Genomic DNA, 21,337 nt, shown 5'->3' with positions numbered 1-21,337 from the left:
CTTTTCATGCCTTTATACAGTGACACCACATGCTAACTTAGTCATGCTTATTCACACCTGTCATCTTAATAAGTGATAATTTTCTAGGTAAACCCAAGACAACTCCATAAATTAGGTTGAATGGGTAATCATGTATGTGACTCTACCAAGCAATAATTTCTCTGATACTATTCTAGCTTTCAGTTTTTTCTAAGTTTGAGCAACATTCACTCAACTGATTTTTAAGTGTGCAGACTTTAATGGAAATAGTTGTCTTTTAATTTACACATTCCTATGAATGTTTTCCTGGAGAAAAAAAATGTGACTAGCATCTTACAGCATTAAATTATTTGTAAATGATATCTTTAGAAATGTAAGGGTCAGGAAGTTTCAAGTGAGGAAGTTTTAAACCACTAAAAAGGGTCTAAGTCACACTTGTGCTATGGGGAAGTCTATGTTGTCATCTTTTGGGACAGACAATGTTACAGTCTCATTTAGCAGTAAAAGTTCAAGCAAAATATTTTTACAAACACTGATCAGAAAAGCATATGTAATTTCCTGTTTGGTTTACTCTAGTCTCAACTGAAAATGTCAGTCTGACATCCAGCCTTTCTCCTTGAGCAAGGGTTTTTTAAGTATACAGGAAGAACAGAACTGGAAAGTTATGCAATACCTCTCTCTACATCAGTCTCTAACACTTTCTCCATCTTTAACACCAGTCATTGCAGTCATAACAGAGATGTGCAGATCAGACCAATTTTGCAAGGCCAGGAGATGGACATAAATCCTAGTCATGGTTTACTCTCATCTACACTGATTCCTGTAATGTGTGGAAACATATTTAGAAATAAATAAGGTACCAACTCCTTAGTACAATCAGGACACTTGTGAGCAGAAAAGTTAGAATTTACTGTATTTGAAAAGCTGGATAATAATGAACATCTACTTGTTTACCTCAAGGGATCCAAATACAAGGGAATTATTAAGGCTTCACATTCTAAAGCTTGATTAAAAAAATCCCCTTCCATAAGTTAGGCTGGAACCTTTGGCTACAAGCAAATTCCAAAGTTTAGTTGACCCTGAGTGAGGGTAACTGAGTCCTCTCTCAAACAGATGAGCTTTCTCTGGCTCCCTGACAAATGTTACTGATAAAAAACATTTTGTTGAAAAAAACTGAAAGCCTGGCAGTCAAGATAGCTTCTACCTTGGCAGCTGTAGCTAGAGTAACAGCCAGCCTGAAAAATGCTTCAAGAGAATAGTTCATATCCCTTTTCCTCTCAGCAATATGTACAGCTTTTTCACCATTTATCTTGAAAAAAAATAGGAATTTATTCCAAGGGAAAAGTTTGTTTCTTGCTAAATCAATCCATTTTGTCTGGCCTTTCTCAAGGACAAACTTGTAAAATATACTACTTTTCAATGTGTCACTGTTATAAGTGTTTGTATAAAATAGTTGGTATAATATATTAAATTATCTTTCTTATTTATGGAGATATGTAATGTTGCACCTCATATAATCACCACAATATCGTAAATTTTCTTGAATAATGTTTCAATGAACAACACCTATAAATAAATAAGAAAATTTAGCTACATCTGTCTAATTACCAGTAAATCCATCAGTATTTAAAAGAAGGTGAATATTTTTTGTCTTGGTCAGCAACTTTAATTATTCATTTTTAAAACAAACAGAAAGTCCAGCATTAACTGACCATAGAAGACTGTGCAGTTTCCTAATAAAAAATAAAGTATTGAATAAATTAAAAGTTCTACAGCTCAACAAACTCATAGATAACCTTGAAAACCACATTTCTATGTGCTTTCAATGCGGCCGACAATCATAATTTTGAGGTATTAATTTCCTTTGGGCAGTAGATAACAGTCCACGTACATAAGGTCTCCAGACCATTCCTCTCCTGGGAATGGAGACACCACGTCTTTACTGAGGCAGAGAGGGTACCAAAACCAATTGCCTTGGCTGAGCTATTTTTCTCTGCTAGCATGTGATCAAGGAAAGTTTAAAGATTGCAGAAGGAGCCTAGTAGTCATTTTACTACAAATGAATTGCCCAGAAAGGTATATTTCTTCACAGCTATTAAAATAGTCAGCCACTGTGATGCAGCAGTTTGCCTATGAGATTTGCTTAAACCAAAGATGTCTTTCAATTACTATAGATGTGCCAGTAAAAAAAAACAGCTAACAAAAAAAAAGGCAAAAAGAAAAAGAAGAAAAACATAATCAAAACAAAAAGGCAATTAATATTTTGTGTCTCATTTTCATAATGCAATTTTGTGAATTGCTAAATTTGTGCATCATCTGAAAAGGGGACTGAAAGTCCTGTGCCATTTGATTTTTTTTCTCCTAGCCAAAAAGTTCTATATTATTAATAGATCTTATTAAACTAACAGTAGCAAGCAGACAATTTCACTCTGCAAAGAACAGAGAGGTAGAAGCTGACCTTTCTACTATTTGAAAAACAGTAATTTATTCATATTGTCTGAAGATCACTTCTGCTGATAACAATAAGGAGGGCACATTCTGCACTTCTTACGTATTCTAAACTCCCGGTAACTTTAACAATGAAGATTATAATCAAGGCTTCTTCATGAGAAATGGGAATTGGCAGAAAATGCAGGACGAGCCCTGAGTAACTATACATTATAAATGTGTACTGTGAACTATCACAACTGTATGTTGTTATTTAAATAGCTTTCACATGGAACAGCTATTCAGAAAAATAACCAGCATATGGTTCACCACTTTCATTTGAATGTGACAGGCAAAATGCCTCAGTGTGTATTAACCTAATTTAAAATATTGTTGAAGAAGGAATAATAAGAGAGAGGTTTTTTAACCTGAGGTTCATTTCTATTACACTGAAAATATTATTCATAGTCTCTGCTGTCTGAAATTTGCTTTGCTAATGATGTGTATATGACATTGAGTGTATTTTAAGTACACACAAGGAAAGAGGAGGGAAGAGGTTGTCTGTCTCTAGAGCAACATACCCTGCTAACATCAGAGGCACTGTGGTAGCCCCAGCTCACAGGCCAGTGGTCTGGTTGGCTGTTTGTCATATGGAGCCAGTATTAGACTAAAGGTTAAAGTGAGGTAAGACAGCTTTAAATGAGGACAGTGCTGCCGTGTAGATCCAGCCTGTGAACACAGCTACCAGAAGACAAGGCAGCACCACTGCAGTACCCAACTCGGAGAAAACAGGAAGGTCTAATCCAATAAACATGGACAGAAATTGTACCTTTTTAGTTCACTTTGATAGCAACCATTATTTTTCAATTAATTAAACCAGTTTAGTTCTGGAGATTAATAATTAGTCATAGCCTCTTTCCTTTTTTTTTCAATTAGAGCTCCTAGTGGTGTTTCAAGAATTCGTGGCCAAATACTGTCTTCATGGCTAGCATTTACAATACTTAGATCATTCATGCTCCAGGAAGTTTTCGTTACTCTTTATTACAATGTACAACCACAAAATAAACCATTAAAGAGCTCTGTAGGCAACCTTCAGACCATTTTGACTCAACTTCATTTTAAATAGATCATTGAAATATAGTCTTAAACTATGGGACTGTCATGTGATATCTTTGACATACATTTGACAAACTTTCCCTCTTTAAGCCTATTACACTTCCACTGTGTATTATACCTTCACACCTTCATAATCCAGTCCCTTATAATACAGTCATAATAATTTTGAAGGAGAATCACTTTAGTTAATCCCAGCCCAGTCTTTCTCATTAATCTGTCCCCTTCAGGAACAGTTGTAAATCATAAACTTTTGAATTCATTTTTGCTATTTAATTTTTAATGTCCTACTACTTCTAGGAGGCTAAGGGAAAAAAATTAAAACACGTAGCATCAACAGATAGTACTCTATTCATTGATTGAAATAAAACGCTATCTGCTACCATAACATCAAAAAATGCATTTTTTAAAGTTAATTTTAACTCTCACTTTAGTATAACAGCTTGGCCTGAAACATGGATTTAAAAGAAACATAATGATTTTAGTTATAGGCTAGCTGTGTTGAAATTAGTTAGAATAAGAGGGAATTAGGGCCCAGCTAGAGTTAGTTAAAATAGTTAGGAGAGCTGGACCTGAAACGGTTTTCAAGATGGTAGTAATTGATTACTGAATAATTGATGATCTGTCATTCGTATGTTTGTTTAGTTGTGCTTAGAACGAGGAACAGAAACATTGATAAGTTGGTGTAGGGAACAAGGACAATTACTGATTTCCTCCCTTGGTGGGAACCTGTTCAAAAGTCACGAAAGAGGAAATTTGGAGGTCACTAAAGTAATTAAGATTGTTGAAGTTCAAAAAGGCAAAAAAGGTCAAAATGAGGAAGATGAGCTTACTTCATTTATTTTGGACCACTGGCCCAGTTCGAGACCACCGACTCAATTCAGAGCACACACTACGCATGCTTAATGACATGTAAGCTCATTTCCATATGAAGCGGAGAATGGGAGGTGTTAATGTTATGAATATGCATTTGTATTTTGGATATTCATAATTTTTGTAAATAAAAAGCTTTGTGTTTGCTTGGATCGGGGCCCTGTGTCTTAGGGAGCTATCCCATGCAGAGCCTGGTGCCAAAAAAACATCCACTTTCTAACTCTAAACTGTTAGAGAGTCTTTGTCTCTAAACCATTAGAGAGTCTTTTGTTTGATATTCATATTTTAATAAATCAGGCCTTTAACATGTTGGTTTACACAGAGGACAAGAAATAAGGTAACACTGAGCTACTCAGAGGTTGCTCCCGTCCTCCTCTCGCTCCAATTTACAAACATGGCTTTTCTGAGGACTGCAGGATGACAGATGTAGTGACTGAAGTGAAAAAACCTAAGCTTTCAATTCTAATTTAAAATAGCGCTTTCAGAGATAGTTTGTATCCTGCTGTTGAATGACAAGTACCTGACTAGTGTCAAACATATGAACTGACAGACACTAAGTTGAATACAGTAATTAAACATTTAGTGCCAGTTGATCTTCCACAAAATAAGCCGAATCAGCTGAAACTATGGTCACATACCAGCCTTTTTTGGGGTGGGGAACTAGGGGTGTGGAATGCATGTGTGCCGGAAAATTTGCAATTAAAATAAAAAATTATCTCCAGACAAAAATAGTTTTTTTAGAAAATCTCAACATCTATTACAAGAACATAATCATAGTACTATGAAAAGCAAATATGTAGCATATTTGCCTTCTTCATTACACATTGAGTATTTAAGTAACCTTAATTTGTTAAATATATCCTGTTACATGAATAATTTCATGTACCTAATATAAATTTGCAAATTTAAAGATATAATTCAAGGAAGATTAATGATTTCCCCAAAGCATACCCAGTCTGGAACCCATTTTAATTATTGTGAAACTACTATACATACAAATTACTCAGGTTGCCCTGTGTTGTCATTGTAAAGCAAATGTTTTGGAAACAGGATATTTACTAATTGGAAAAAAAGATGTGCCAGAGGAAACATACACATATCTGGCAGTATAAAATATCAGAGTTCAATTCATGCCTTTATGGAAGGACAGGAAGTTCAGATATCCAACTTTTATCTACATTTAGGCCTTGAACACCTCTCTCTTAACACATGTACTACCTTAGTGCAATTATTTTTAAAGAGCTTTCCACCCTGCTAATATATTAACGCAGACAGACATGGGTGGAAATTTCAAAAGAGAGGAGTTGTCACATGAATGTTTTCAGTTCGAATGTGCTCACTATTGAGATTTTCTGGACCCCAACTTTAAGGGAGCTTGGTACTTTTGTCTGCTTTTAAACCTTCCATGCACTCTTGAAAAATCCAAACTACTTAGGATGATAAGAGGATAAATTTATATTAAAGGAATACATTTATAGAAATAATATAGAGATTTACTCCTTTTTTTGGAAGCTTTGGGAATGAGCATCATGATTGAAATGTAAAATATTCATCAAATAGTAAAATTTATATTAAATGGATATTAAATTAAGTCAGAAAGCATTAAGTCAGGTGAAGGCTTACCATATTCTGCCAGTTCACATTCCTATCGACCCCATGAATTCCTGAGTTTCAGTTCTGTGAAAAGGTTGCATTTTCAGTTTCGCTACATAACCATTAAAGAAAAATAAACAAAAACTCAATTCTAACATATTAACTTTCTCCTCCTTTCTCCTTTGCATAATAAGCCAAGAAGACTTAAATCCTCTATATAATTTTTCAGGAACTAAGGTTTCAACTTAGAGAAATGTTTTGCAAAAAGACCACAACTGAAAAGAAAGCAATGGAGAATATGTATGATATTACTTTTGTTTTAAAATATCCAGCTAGAGATAGCACGGGGTTTTTTTCCATTCATTTTTAGAAGTACACTCTCTTAAATATTCTCAAATACATTCCAAAGCAAGAATCTATGAATTCAATTATCATAGGATTAAAGAAATAAAACTATTATTAAGTTAATTTTTCCTCAGAAATATACAACTGTGTAGTGCAGTAGTAATACACTGTGAATCACTTGGTGTTAAATAATGCTTCTTACTTCCTGCAGGGTAAGACTAGTCTTTATTGGAACAAGAATGAGGGAGATTGTTCAAAAACCAAGACTATGAAAACTGTTTTCTCAGTGTGAAGTAGTTTAATGCACTTTTCAAGCAGCTTCCTGGATATCTGAGTCCACTAAACTCCATACCAAACCACGTGATTTAGACCTGTCTGGATTCATCTCCATGAAGAGATTGATCATACAACTTAAAAGTCAGAAAAAACATCAAAAAGAAAAGGATTTTCTGTTGAGGATAAATAGCATGAAAAGAACTACTAGTGATTAAACTACATTTTCAAATTTAGGTGTCTAAACTGGGTCATGAAGATCAATATCTAGGAACTGAATTGATGTGGCCTAATTTGCTGAAAAGTTTCCTCTGAGATCTGCCCCAAAACTCATAGTTCAAGTCTTCTAAAAAACAGAGTATCTTTATTTGTATTCCTGCATTGCCAGGCTCCTTTGTTTGAAACCAGTTTGTTTTCAAGTGTTCACTTATCATCCAATAAAGTAAATAATAACTACAGTTCTCTGGAAAAGTGGCAAGAACAGAAAATCCTAAATAGTTTAATTTTTTTGGTGTTGTGTCTGCCCTCCCCCACCCACATGTTTCTTTTTGTTTTTATCCACTCTTAAAAGGCTGAAAACGTCATCAGGTCCTTAACAAACCCTGCTGTGATTAATGAGTTAACCTATTATAGTTCTAAGCCCTCCTTAAAAATGTGCATCCATTGCAATGCTTCTGGGCATTATCTATGCAGCATAAACTCTCATGCTTGGCCACATTGCTGCATGCAAATGCTGTCATTTGCCATCTCCTCAACACTGGAGAAGATTTGAGGACCCCGTCTGTTCTGCTTTCTGTTCACGTGGGCATTGCTCTGAATCTCCTCTCTGTCCCTCCATCAGATAGCCCAGATTAGGATGCCACGCAGAGTGCAGAAAGTATGAGTTGCCATAGATATTGACCTGCTGCTACTTGTCCCTTCTCAGCAGCAGAGAACTTGAAATGAGATTGTTGCTCCCTGTGTTGCCAGCTTTCTCTCTGGCTGCTTCTGTAGCAGTACAAAGAGAAACAGCCCTGAACTGTAAAGCCTTTAGGCAGAAAATCTAATTTTTAAAATAATAACCAATGGAATGGTTGCAACTACTGTCTTGTTATACAAATAACACAAAATTGCACCACATATTAAAATTCATAACAACAAGAATTTGCTACTCAGGATTTTACTTAATTATAATACTTCAGATACTTCTATTCAAGCATTCATCTATGAGATACAAGTTTAACCTGGCATGGATAAAAGAGATCTGAATAAAAGCTTCTAATAACATTTTCAGCAATTTTGTCTCCATTTGGAAAAAAGCTAGAAGCACAAATTCATGGTAATATATGGGTACATAGTGAAGCATCCATTTATTTGGTATACACTGAAGTTCTCTACCTCTGTAAAAACAGCCTACACTTTTGTGTTGGTTGCTATATTTGGAATGCTGTTTTGTGCACAATATTCTGCTGAGAGAGTAAAGTGATGGATATATGTAATCTCTGCTATACACTACAAGCTCTGTATTTACTACAATGCATTAGGCTTCTTCAACCGAGAAAAACAAGTAGAAAGTAACAGTTTTCTGATCTACCTAAGGATCAGGGGCTGAATCCAATCCCCAAATGACTATTGCAAGTTAACTGATTTGGCTCCATTTAGTGACTTCAGTAATGAGGATGAAAAATTGCCCAGAGGGAAAAAGAACTGAAGCAATGTAAGGCATACATTTATTATTGAAATATAACAAAGAAACATTTATTTGCAGTGCATCATTATTGAAATATAATAAAAAAACCCCTATATACAATATTAAAGTAAGAAAAAAAAGTCCTTCAAATTATTTATAGTTTATTTTACATTTTAAAATTAAAATTAATTCTATTTTTTATATTTGGGAAAACAGAATCCATAGCAAAATGCCACACTTTATTAAGAAAAAAGCACCTCATGCTGAAATTAAAAATGCATTTTTATTACAAAATTTTTGTATTAAAAAACTATTCATATGAGTAAGAGACTGAGAAATAGGCCCTGTATTTCAAATATTTCAATGGAAATACAACCACCTAAGATTTTTTTTAATTTGCAGCCTGTGAAATATGGCAAATTCATCTACCTGAACTTAGTACACCATAAATTTAATTCTAAAATTATTCATATTTCATTGCATATGTGTATAAATGTATTCTATGTCCTATGTATCTCATAAAGGAGTGTATACTTCTCTATACATATATACATGTGAGTTCAAACAAATATATTGCTCATAATAAACAAAGAAGCAACAGCAAGGTTTGTATTAAAAAGAACAGGTAATATGAAGCATTTGTAACTACAGAAAGTATATAAAAGTACAATATAAGGTACTGACTATGCTACAGTCAAAATCTTACTGTAATTCATTCTAAACCAGCTTTTTATTGGAATATGAGATGAGACTACCTGCTTTCTCAACAAGAAAATAAATGCTATTCCTAGTAAAAAACGTGAAATCTTGGGTGTTAACTAATGCAAATGCCTTTCTATCTGGACACAGAGTGATTTTTTGGTTTAAATAGTCTCAATAGTTTGAAGTTGTTATCATCCACCATGTTCAAGTTTCAAACCTGGGTTTTGACAGCGAGATTAGGAGAAATCTGTTGATGTCTGTCTGTCTCTCAATACTCATCACATGGCCTCACCACTTTAGCATTGGATGCCACTTTTTCATCCTACTTATTCTCACAACAACCTGTGAGTTAACCAGTATAATGGTCACCATTTTCTACATTTCCTAAGGTCAAAAAAGAAAGGAATCATAATGAGAGTTCCTGAATGCCAACCCAGCTCCCTATCTATTTGTCATTCTTTTAATTATGTGACTGAAGTTGCTGACAATTGGTACCTGCCTGACAGAGAAATAATAAAGAAACTTATAAACAATTCAAACTACAGAAGAAATATAGGAAGATGCTGATTGCAGATTAGCCAATAGTCATATTCTTATAAAAAGTAACTGGCAGTAAGTATGTCAATGTAAACAATACCACTGCTCTACCATTTATAGAAAGTGATGCTTTTCCCTAGGAGTGTTACTTCACATCAAGTGGAATATTCTTCTGTTACTGTCTCTAAGGAAGAAATTTAGATCATTGCTTCATAAATATAGCTTTGCAAGACAAATGTTAAAATACACATTTTGCCTTAGCAAAATGGCATTTAAAATCCAGAACACTGTCTTTTACTGAGAAACAAAGAAATCTAAAGTATTTACAGTACAAGAAGGATATAGATCAAACTGCTAGTACATAGGTTAAACATTATGGCTGCATTTTTCAGATATATTTAGGCTGAAACCAGCTCCTCTCTCACTATGACTGTCTGAAGAATCACAGCTTAGTAAGGAGTTCCCATTAGATCACTCAGAAATATAAAACTTGGTTTTGAGCAAGGAATGCTACATTTTCTCCCCTTACACAGGAGTACATGCTTGAATATAACATGAGTGACACATGACATATAGAAAACTAATTCTCTGAAATTAATGAGCCAAATTACTTTACTAATTTTTCTATTTTATTAAAAAAAAAATAAAAATTAAAAATTGAGGCTCTCCTTACCTTCCTATTTATTCATTTGATGATTGACCACTAAGCAAACTAGACTCTTTTTGCCCTTTCTTTTCAACTATATTTTCTCAAATTTCTCTAATTCCACTCTTCCACTCCAAACCCAGCACTTTTATCTGCAAGGAACAAGCCTCCTTTGGGAGCATCATGAAACACTCACTAAACTGTTGCACTTCATTTTGGTTTGACTCATTTTAGTCAACTTCTATCAATATTCTTCCTTCTAATTTATGAAAGCTGCATTGTCTGAACAAGGATTTGTTTTGTATGATGTAACTTATTCTTTCTTGAGTGATTAATGGAAGACTAAAAATGTTCTCAAAATAAGGGTAGATACCTATCAGAAATAGTCAACATCTGTTTGTCTTTATACATTTTCAAAAAATTGGTCCAATGCACATTTGGAATCTACCAATCTACTTAGAAGCAGTTATAAAATAATCAATCTGAAAAATAGCCTACCATTTTACCATGAAAATATATATTATTCAGCAGAAGCATAATTTACTGCCATTGATCAGTACTGGCTTCGTTAAAAAAGAAACATTAAAAGTGACCTATTTGTACCTATGTCAGGCCTTCCATTATATAGTTGTCATTATCTTGAGATATCATATCTGTTAAAGGTTACCTACTGCTAAAATTTGGTACGCATGGTCTTCATTTTAGATTATTCCTCTTGCTGCATGAAATGTGCACATATGCAAAACACATGCAATCAATCTACTATTGGCCTATTTGTAAAAGTTCACATAGTACAGAGTTTGGAAGGACATATTTCATTTCTATAAACAGAATGGTCTTATCTGTGTTTCTTCATACTGCTCTAGTAATATGAAGCAGTTATATAGATTACACTGCAAAATGAGCTTTATGGCTGCTTTTGCAATTTTTCCCCAAGGAAATTCCATAAGTATTTTTATTATGAGCTAAAATGCATACTAGACAATAAAATTGTAGCATAATGTCTCCAAATTATGTTATTATTTTTGCATGACATGGAACAGATGCAGCTGCTTTGTAAATTTCGATGTTTCAAATAGGTCTACACATAATCAGATACATAAATCCCTACAAAATCACTGTCTCCCATATCTCATGAAAAGGCCAAAGAATTCTGGTCAAAAAGTGCATCAAAAATGGAACAAATAATTTAAGATTCAAGAGACCAAAGGTGACGGCATTATTTCTGATCAGTACATTGTGATAGGCTTTTTTTTCATTCAGTCATTCCATCATTGTGTATATTTAATCTTGTTCTATAAAATTTTAGGCAATGATTATTTATGTCTGCAAATATCTTATTCCAACAGCAAGGCCTTCTAGATTCTCAACCCTAAAGTACATTAGAGATTAGGCAATGCTTTTCTCTCCACACCTACACTCAGATGACCAAGTGTAGGTATTTTTCAGAAGCATATTTTGTCATAACAAATTTTTGTCATCTTAAAATGAATTATTTTATCCAGAGCTAAATTTTAAAAGCAGCCTGATCATAGAGCAGTGGAAGAGAGCACAGGGAAAATCCTTGATAAGGGCATTCTGTAGGAAGTTCCTCGTATCCATGCTTTGAGATGCAAGGTGGTTAGAAGCAGACTTTGCTGCAGGTATCAAATATATGTCATCTACATTTTTTGGGGGTGTTTGTATCTATATTCTGGGAGAAAATACCTCCTTTCCTTTCAAAACACATGTGATTTTGGCCAGAAATGGCCAAGACATATCTGGATGAATAACCTCGAGATGAATACTCAGAATTCTTAAAGCAACTTCAAATGAAGTTGCTTCAAAAGCAACTCTGTATTTGCAGAGATGAATACAAGGGCAAACTTCTCTACCTGATCACAAATAGTCAATCTAAAATGACTATTAGTATGAATATTTTCTCGAAAAAAAATCAAGACCAAAAGTAGAGGTTCTAATGATTGTGGGGAAGGCTTCTCCTGGAACAGTGCAGCCAAAAAGAGCCCTACCCAAGTTAGAAGGCAAATATACTGTATGATCCTGAACCAGAGAGGATCTGTGAATTCCCATGTGAAGAGACAGGACGTACGTTATCCTTACACAAATATTCCTGGTAATATTTGTAGCATCTCTGAAATATTTCTCACCATTTTTCACACAGCATTTAGATTTTTAATTCAGACTGATATGGATGTAAAATGACCTATTCCTCAGTGATTCAGTTGATCTGGATGTTAAAATGCCCTGAAGAAGTCAATGGAAATGAGTTCATGAAAAGATCTTCATAAACCAAAAGGCCCTTCCTCACAACTTTTACGTAAATTATCCCATTTTATTCCTATTTTGATAAAAGCTTGATTTCCCTAATTTTGACATAAAAGAATGTTTTTTGCTGTTCTCTACCAAGCACATTATTTTACACTTTTACGTCATTTGTGCATCATATCGTTAGGTCCAGGTAGAAAAACAGCTGAACTAAAAGGAAAGCAAAACAAAGTAAAAATTTCACTTTCAATATAATTATGTTAAGTTTAATCAAGACAGTGCTTTCCAAACATAATCATTCTCCCAAGCCTGGAGAAGCCTATTTTTTGAGGGTAGGTGTAGAGTAAACAGTACATCATCAACAACCCTGAGTCTGGTTATTAAGATGGTCACAAGTTTCAGTAAGTTTCAGCCTGTCTTGTGTCCAACACAAGCCCACAGAAATACATCTATATAAATGTGCATATTGAAATTCACATCTCAATTTTTACATCTATTTGGATCAAGGTTGGATTTAAAACAGCAACTTAATGCAGTTTCACATCTGGTCTTCTAAAGTAACTCTTCTCTGCTGTGCAATCCATAGATACTTCTATAGATTGATTCTCCTTTAGAGACCTTGAATCCAGAATGTCTGCCAAGGTTTACAAGGTGGGCAAAACAAACCAAAAGAAAACAGGTCATACAGTTTGTTTGTCTCTGAGGAGGAGAAGTGTGCTACTGGAAAGATAGCATTTGAACTTTAACACCTTCCATCTATTCATATGCAGCAAACAGAGTCTATGTGCACAGGTGCTAATATACTTGATGGTGGGGGAGTTATTCTCATTTCTGGTGTGGCAGATGCACAATCACAGGAGACCTAATAATGCTGTATACCTTGATGCCATTAATTGGCACTGGGACATCAGCACCCATGAACAGAATTTTTTGGGGCAGGTGACAAATGCTTACTCAGAATACAGTAGTTCTGTCAACTCTGCATTGTCTGGAAAAGAATAGACAAGTAGAAGGTGGTCATTCCACCACATGTTAACTGAACAGCTTACTGAGACCAAGTGTTACAAGCAGCTGCTGAGAAAAGGCAAGGGGACAGGTACTGCTGCATGGCATATTTTTTGCCTTTCTGTTTACTGTGGAATTATGCTACATTCACCCCATTTGGCAGAGAGAAGTTATGCAGGAGAGGGAGCAGCATAGGAAAGTCTGTTGGAAGCTGGAATTGTAGCAGTTTCCAGTGGATGAAGAGGACATTCAAATTAGGATCATTCAGGTCAGCCACATGCAGAGAAGGACAAAGTTCCCATGCTTTTTGGTGTTCTTTTTCTTACAGAATATGATGCAATACAGAATTTCTCAGCAGTATGCCTTACCCCATATCAGTCATTTTCTAAGGGTGAGAGTCATACTGCACTCCAGACAATATTTTAAACCTTACTGGTTTTGCTAAGCCCTAAGGGTAACTAACAACATGTTAACACAGATGGTTGCAGACAGACCTAATGTCTTCTCTGTGCTTTTAAGTATCTGAACTATGAAAGAGGCCACATTTTAGCAGTTTGTGTGACAGAACAGATAAATGCATTAACATAACTTTTGAACTGGAGGTGACTTCTGTCCATCCAGATTAGATTAGATTAGATTAGATTAGATTAGATTAGATTAGATTAGATTAGATAGGAAAAAAAAGAGATCTTTCTGTACCTGCATAGAGCAGATACATCCTAAGGCAGAAAACTACCTCTCTTAAAAACTACCTCTATTTACCCCCTTCACCAATTTCCAGATTCTAGATAAAGCAACAAATTACTTACTTACAAAGCTGACTTTGCACCCAAATGTGTTTATTGATAACTGCAAGTGAACTGGTCTTTTGTTTGCATCACAGTAGGAGAAACTAAGGATCAAATATTCTCACCCAGCCTTGATAGCCTATTGAGTTGAAAGACATACAGACACCAGTGAGTCCTACTAACCAAAAGACATGGAGTTCATGGGACATTCACATGCCAAACATGACATTTATATCTGAATAAGCATTTGAAAGACAACAACAAGCTCTGGAGACTGTTAGAGATTAGTGTAAGGAAAAGGGAAGGAATAATGGAGTCTAAAATAGATTGCAACAATGGCTAATTCTATTCACAAGTAAAAGAAAAATATTTCTGTAAGAGATGTTATATTTCAAGATACAATCAGTGCATGATGTAGGAAAAGGCATAGAGTTTTTCCTTTCAAAGACTGATTTATGCAGTTCCCTAATATTTAAAAAGTTGCTCACACGTGTTTACATAATCTCTCTCCATAGCTACTACTTGACAGCTGTTCTGGACACAGAAATGAAAAGCGAATCCTTCATTTTGCCATCTCTCCCCTCCAGGTTTCTGGTGGATGAATTCCCTCTAAGCCTGGCCCTGTTGCTTTACTGTTCTGCTCCATTGCTTCAGTTTGATCTCCTCTCCTCCCCTTCCAGCCTGAGTAACAAAACAAAAGCTTTGGAGTGAAGCTGCCAGGCAGAAAAAGCTCCAGGCAAGGAAGCTGGAGGGAAGATAATGGTCAGGTCAAACCACTTTCAAAGTAATGGAAGGAGAGGGAAAGGGGAGTTTCAATCTCTCCTAGTAAAAGTTGTATTGATTCAATTCTGTCCTTTTAACTGAAATAGCTTGCTGGCTCCACTGAACCAGCTTCATCTTCATTCTGGTCTCTTTTCTGCTTATTGGAAAGTGGAGAATGGATGAAGCAGAACAACAGAGTCCCTAGTATGGGACACAGGGTAAAATCAGGTTTCTCTCTGTCCTGCCAGTTGTTGAACACTGTAATCATATAGGTTAGACTCGATGATGTCGAAAGTCTTTTCCAACCTAGTTAATTCTGTGATTCAGTTTATTCAGTAAAACTAAACAGATTGACTGGGTTCTCCTGTTTTCTCATGAAGATGAGGGCAAGTCAGGCTCTTCTTCACCATAGCTGCACTAAAATCAGCAGAGCTGTAGCAAGTTAGCAACTAAGGATTTGTCCTTTATCTGTCTTCTCTGCCCTGTATTAGCAAACATCAGACATGCTGTCCTTTCTTTCAGAGATATTTCAGTATACTTCAATATATCAGGGATGTTAAGACAGGCATGTTAAGGCATCAGAAAGCCTAACTGGGAACAGATTTGTTTCAGCATATGACCCATGACCGGCCTGCATGTGGTAGATGGGCAGGACTCATTGCTCATTTTCGTTTCCAGATCAACACTGGCATTTTAAATGTGCTCCTCCTTGGATATGAACAGAAAACCTGTCCCTGCAATCAGCAGGTGAACAACAAATCACTAGTTCTGAATACACTATAAAATATTCCTTAACCATTTCGTGCAGAATTCTCATTTAACGAAATGGTGGTACCCAAACATGGAAGAGTTGGTTAGCACAGATCAGCCCAGGAGAACTGGAAATCCCCCAAGTTACTGGAATTACTCACACTGCAGTTATAAATATATCAACTGTACCTTACAAAGTTTAATCTTTTTACGTTTAGGGGTTGGCTTATGTTGCTAGGTACTTTTGAGTGAAATTAGCATGTGAGGAAATGCTATGACACTAATGGGTGCATTAGAACAAGAAGTTGTACTTCAATCAATAGATCATCTTGAAATTATTATTATTATTATTATTATTATTATCATCATTATTAAAATCAGTGTAATTTGTACCAGGAGAATTTTTTTTAAAGTGATTTAATAGAGTTGAAATCATATAAAAACTTTCCCCACAAACATAATGGCAATACCAGTGAGGAATCAGGAAAAGGATCTAATTCTACATATGCTAAAAAAAGCAATTTGCATTTCAATCTTTTTTTCCTATTTGTTACCACATGTAATAAAGCTGAAGTTAATCCATAACCATGATGATTTTTTACATGTCACAAATGTTACACATCCAGAGTATTAAAAAAACCTAAAAGTGAGCACTGCTATGAGGGGTAAATTACCCATTGTTTAGAATTGAAAAAGTAATTTCATAACCAATACATTATATACTAACAAAGCAAAGATATATTCTTACCACATACAGTTTGAAGGACGATTTATTTCAATAGTTCAGTAACTATATAAGTGCTGTGTTAAAGATTTCAAATTTTATCAGCACTGAACAATTTTATGAGGTTATTATTTGAATCTACATCCATCAAAGATCCTATTCTATGATGAAAAGTTAATGTCTCAGAAAACTGGAGTGCTCCCCTTGGCTGTGTGATTCTGACTGAAAGCAGTTACCCAGCAAAAAGGATTGGTCTGGACTCACATGAGCAAACATAATGACAAAAGCAAGAATTTTTTAGCAAGGTCTTCAGTGACTTAATAGACATTTTGTGAAAAACTTGAAAAGTTGACAGCAAAAAAATCTCATTAATAACTGACCTGGAATAGCTCATTTCTATAAAATGTGAAAAAAACCCCTCACTTTGTATAGAAACAAAAGTCCTAATAAATTGATGTGAAGCCCTCTTTGGGAGTAGATGAAATGGTTAGACCTATATAGTAGAAAGCAGACAAGATTCTGAGCAAGCAACATTAATTTTAAAACATATATTCATGATATATATTTAAAATACACACATTTAATGTTGACATCTATGGCTTTTTTTGAAAGGTGTAGAGCAGGCTTCACCCTAAAGCTCATCCTGTAATAACAGTGTATTGCATTTATCTATGAAACAGATTTTTAAAGCACAGATACAGAACAAAACTCTAATTGCATCACAATTCAGAAGAGCAAAGCATTTTGTAAACATGAACTGAACTAAAATCTATCAAGTTCAGTAGCACTGAATAGCTTTTAAAGGCAACTGACAGGTGTTAGGTTCACTATTTAAGGTTTTTTTTAATAAACATCCTCTCACAGACAGTTGTAAATTAATTGTAAAATAAAAATCTTATGCTAGCATATACTCCTGTTTTCAATAACAAAGTAAAAGAAACAGAAACAAACCAGGATTTTTATTCTGTTACTTTCACTCTTTTCATTTCACAGCTTCTATATCTGATGCTCTCTATTTTAGCAGATCAGACACCAAACCTACAAACAGCACAAACTGTGAGTGACCACTTTACCTTCTGAAAAATCAATCAGTCCCAGCAAATGAAGCAGCTTCAGAGATGCAAATATAATCACAACAATACCCACTGTTTGTAGTCCCTCTGACTCCCACTCGAGAGTCAACATTCTTCCAAAAGGCAAATCATTCCAGTCTTCACACCGGTTTGCAATCAGAGGGAAATTAGAGGATTTTACCAGGAGTTCGCTTTGAAGAAAGTTGCAGTGGTGTAAAGCAGCACTATACCAAGCCGTGGCAGCTCACCAGCCACTCCAGCTGAGATAAAATGTTAGATAAAGCCCTGTATCTCATGCTTCTCTAAGCATTTGATTTCATCAGTAGCGAGTCCTCCTAGAAGGCTGAGGTGGACCACGAACCTCTGGGTATGACATTGTATCCGTCGAGCAGCGTTACTTAGAGCTGCTGGAGGAACATCTGTGTCGGAGCAGGGACTTGGCTGTGTCAGTGCCAAGAAGAAAAGCTCTCTGGAAACTTGCACTAGGTAGCACGCTGCTATCAGCACTCAGTACTCCAGCACTGCCAGGCACAGGCACTGCAATTCTCCCCAGCCTCACAGCCTTTCCCCAGCTTCTCTTAGCACAATTTTTGTTAAGTTTGAGAAATGACAGTTTTCTAAAGACAGACATCTGTTTTCACATGCTAAATGCTGCATGTCAGAAAACTACCATCCTCTGCATTAGAAAGAACAATGTTCAGAGAAACGCTGCCTCTTCCTCTTAAGCATCACCGAGTCTAATTAGAATCTTCACTGAAAGTGAGAATACAAATTAAAGAAATACACATCAGCATGATCAGTGCCTCCAGCTAGCAAAATCCAGTGCTGTCAAGGAGACATGCACTGCCCAAACCCCTGATCCGCAGCCAGGAAGAATGTATTCTTTATTGATTAAGAAACAAAACAGTGCTTTTCTGCCTCAGGACATGAACCTAGAAGTGCTGAACCCCAAACTCTGATATACATGAATGAGTATTAGGCGTTTTTCACAGCTCCTGGGAAGATCTTGTCCAGGCTACACATCAGGGAAAAAGGAATCCCAGCTGATTTATTACACAATCTGTATAAAACTAATTGTCCTGAGTTTATTAATGTGATTACCAAGAGGATACCCAGTGCAAAGAATACACTCTGAAGAATCTTTATGCGGCACATGCATAAACAATACAAGGTTATGCCTAAATTCTTACCCTCGTCCCCATCCCAATAATTTAAGTAAATCTTGTCCACTGGTATACAAGGCACAAGAATAAAGAGAAGGAAAGCCTCAGAAAAAAATAATTTTAGACACCCTTATTATTAAAAACACATGTTCTAGCACTAAAAAGAATTACATAAATGATGTCCAGTATCAACCACTCAGGTTGCTGAACTCTTTCAACTAGACAAGAATTTTGCTAACTATCAAGAAGCTCAGATACTTCTATTTTTGTTTAGAAATTCATTATAATTTTAAATTACCATAATAAAAGTTGCAACATTAACAATCTATTGTTTATGGGCTACCAAGTAGAGAAAGAAAAATGTAGTCTACAATTTACTATCAGCTTTTTTTTTGTTTTTCTTTGAAGTCTGTACACATTGAATCACAATATAGGCAGAACTCTAGAATCTACATATTTTTATTTATTCAAAAATGCATGTAATTCAGTTAATTTTAGGTTATATCTAGTCAATATATAAACAAGAATATTCTTTGATTTTACACTTCTGGGTATTTAATAGCAGAATGTCATGAATTCTCTATTATTTATATATGCTCTCCATCTGAGCGTCGGTTCACTTTCCCATTACCCTGTAAAGCTAAAACAGTGTCTAAGAAGAAAGCACAGTAAAAGCAAATCAAACCAAATACACTATCCCACATTTGCACCTTCCAAATATGTCATTATTTTTACCTCATATTCTACATTAATGATTCAATACATTTTCCTGTTAAGTCCTTCTCCTTTTAATAGAAAAGTAACATTTTGTTTCCTCTTTACAATTTCTAGCTATTCCATATCACCTTCTCCTTTTAAGACTCTGACATGTTCATCTTGACCTCATTCTCATCTCTGGCTTCTATTTTTTCCTTGAGGTTATTCCTACTTAGGCTTTTCTTTTTCTCAAATTTGTGTTCTTTTTCTTAAATGACAAAGCATGAACAAATGTTTACAATATTTCAGAAACAATAATCGTAATATATCCTCATACTATATCAGTGAAAGAGGCCTTATTTACTGTTAATAAATAGTCTCAGGGAAATTATTAAAATGGAGAAATCTGTCAGTCCACATTCTCCTTTCATGCAGGAGGTTCAGGCCACCTTGTGTTCTTAAGCTTCCCACTCTTGGGAACAGAGGCCCTTCTACTCCACCACTGAATGTTCCAACCCACGTGCACAAAGTCACCCAGCAAGAAGTGGTCCCAGACACAGCTAAGGTTTTGTTTTCTGCTTTCATACAAGAAGAAAGGCTTGGATATTTAAAAAAAAATGAAATGGAGAAAGATTATTAGTTTGCTGAGTTTTAGAGGCCAATTCTACCTGCACAGCAAATGAGTTACAGAAGAATTTTTAAACAGAAAAAAACATAAGCTGAGAACATCCGCTTGAATCAATGTAACTGATTACTGACTTCAGAGAATACATCCTTAAAAAAAGAAATAGACCTTTCCTGTTGTTTCTCAGGATAGTTCTCTAAGTTAGGGGAACCATACACTGAATCTCCAAGCCTTAACCCTAGAAAGCAAAGCAGCAAGGATAAGAAACTATGTGGAAAGAAGGAAGTGATATATGAAATCTTTTCTGCAATATGCCATGGAACAGATTAAAACAACAATGTTACTTAGAGATGTGAGTTGTTCTGGAAGAAGTTCAATTAAAAAAATTCTACACCCCAAAACATTAGAAAATTAAATCAATCTTGAAGAAGGAGATATTAAAATTCTGCTATATACAGGGCAACTCTTTGTATTCTGATCCTTCTAAATTCAAAATCCATTGTAATTTCTCTCACACATTTCGCATTTTGTTCAATTATTTAAAAACAAGTATTTATGTGTCACATTCTTACAGGGTGCCCGTACTGACAGTACAAATGAATTTTAAAAGTTGTTGAAAGAAAAAGAATTTTTCAGTAATGTAACCCTCCAGGATACAAAAGGAAACACCTTTTTACATAAATCTGAAAGAAACTGAAACCAGGGGATGACATCTTGTAATAGCCAAGCATTGTTCTGGCTTGTTCTCTTTCCCTAAATCCAGCTTTCATTTTTGACTTTTCAACACATTCTGGTGGTGACTGAGCAATATATTTAAGTTTGCACAACCTTCCCTGTGATTCTTCACTAGGTTGCACGAAGGAAAAAAGAAAGTACTAGAATTCATTATGAAGCTGTCCCATCTAAACCTTGCATCTTCCACTGGCCTTCAATTCTTCTCCCTTAAGATTTGAAGCAAGCAAGGAAGGAGAGGCAGTGGGGTTGCTGTGTATGTCAGGGAGTGTTTTGATTATCTAGAGTTTAATGATGGCAACAATAGGGTTGAGTGTTTATAGGTGAGAATCAAGGGAAAGGCCAAGAGGGCAGATATCATGGTGGGAGTCTGTTACAGACCACCCAATCAGGATGAAGAGGCACAAAAAATGTTCTATAAGCAGTTGGGAGAAGTATTGTGATTGCTAGCCCTTGTTCTCATGGGGGACTTTAACTTGTCAAATGTCTTCTGGAAATACAGCAGAGAGCAGGCAGTCTAGAAGGTTCCTGGTGTGTGGGAGATAACTTCCTGACACAGCTGATGAGCAAGCTAATGGGGTGCTTGCAGGCCATCTT

General features: G+C 35.4%; 1 protein-coding gene across 12 annotated transcripts in view; it reads right to left on the bottom strand.

The window, feature by feature from the left end:
* KCNIP4 (potassium voltage-gated channel interacting protein 4) overlaps window positions 1–21,337 on the bottom strand; it is a 399,406-nt gene that overhangs the window by 81,039 nt on the left and 297,030 nt on the right. For 2 of the 12 annotated variants that reach the window (XM_069014335.1, XM_069014338.1), the window contains exon 1: window positions 17,525–17,636. The exons of the other annotated variants lie outside the window; for them this stretch is intronic. In XM_069014335.1, the coding sequence (XP_068870436.1) occupies window positions 17,525–17,636 (112 nt within the window). Of the gene's footprint in view, window positions 1–17,524; window positions 17,637–21,337 lie in introns of those variants that run through there. 12 annotated transcript variants of the gene reach the window in all.

This window comes from Aphelocoma coerulescens, chromosome 4, assembly GCF_041296385.1.
Source record: "Aphelocoma coerulescens isolate FSJ_1873_10779 chromosome 4, UR_Acoe_1.0, whole genome shotgun sequence".
Lineage (NCBI taxonomy): Eukaryota > Metazoa > Chordata > Aves > Passeriformes > Corvidae > Aphelocoma > Aphelocoma coerulescens.
This window is presented reverse-complemented; position numbering and strand designations above follow the sequence as displayed.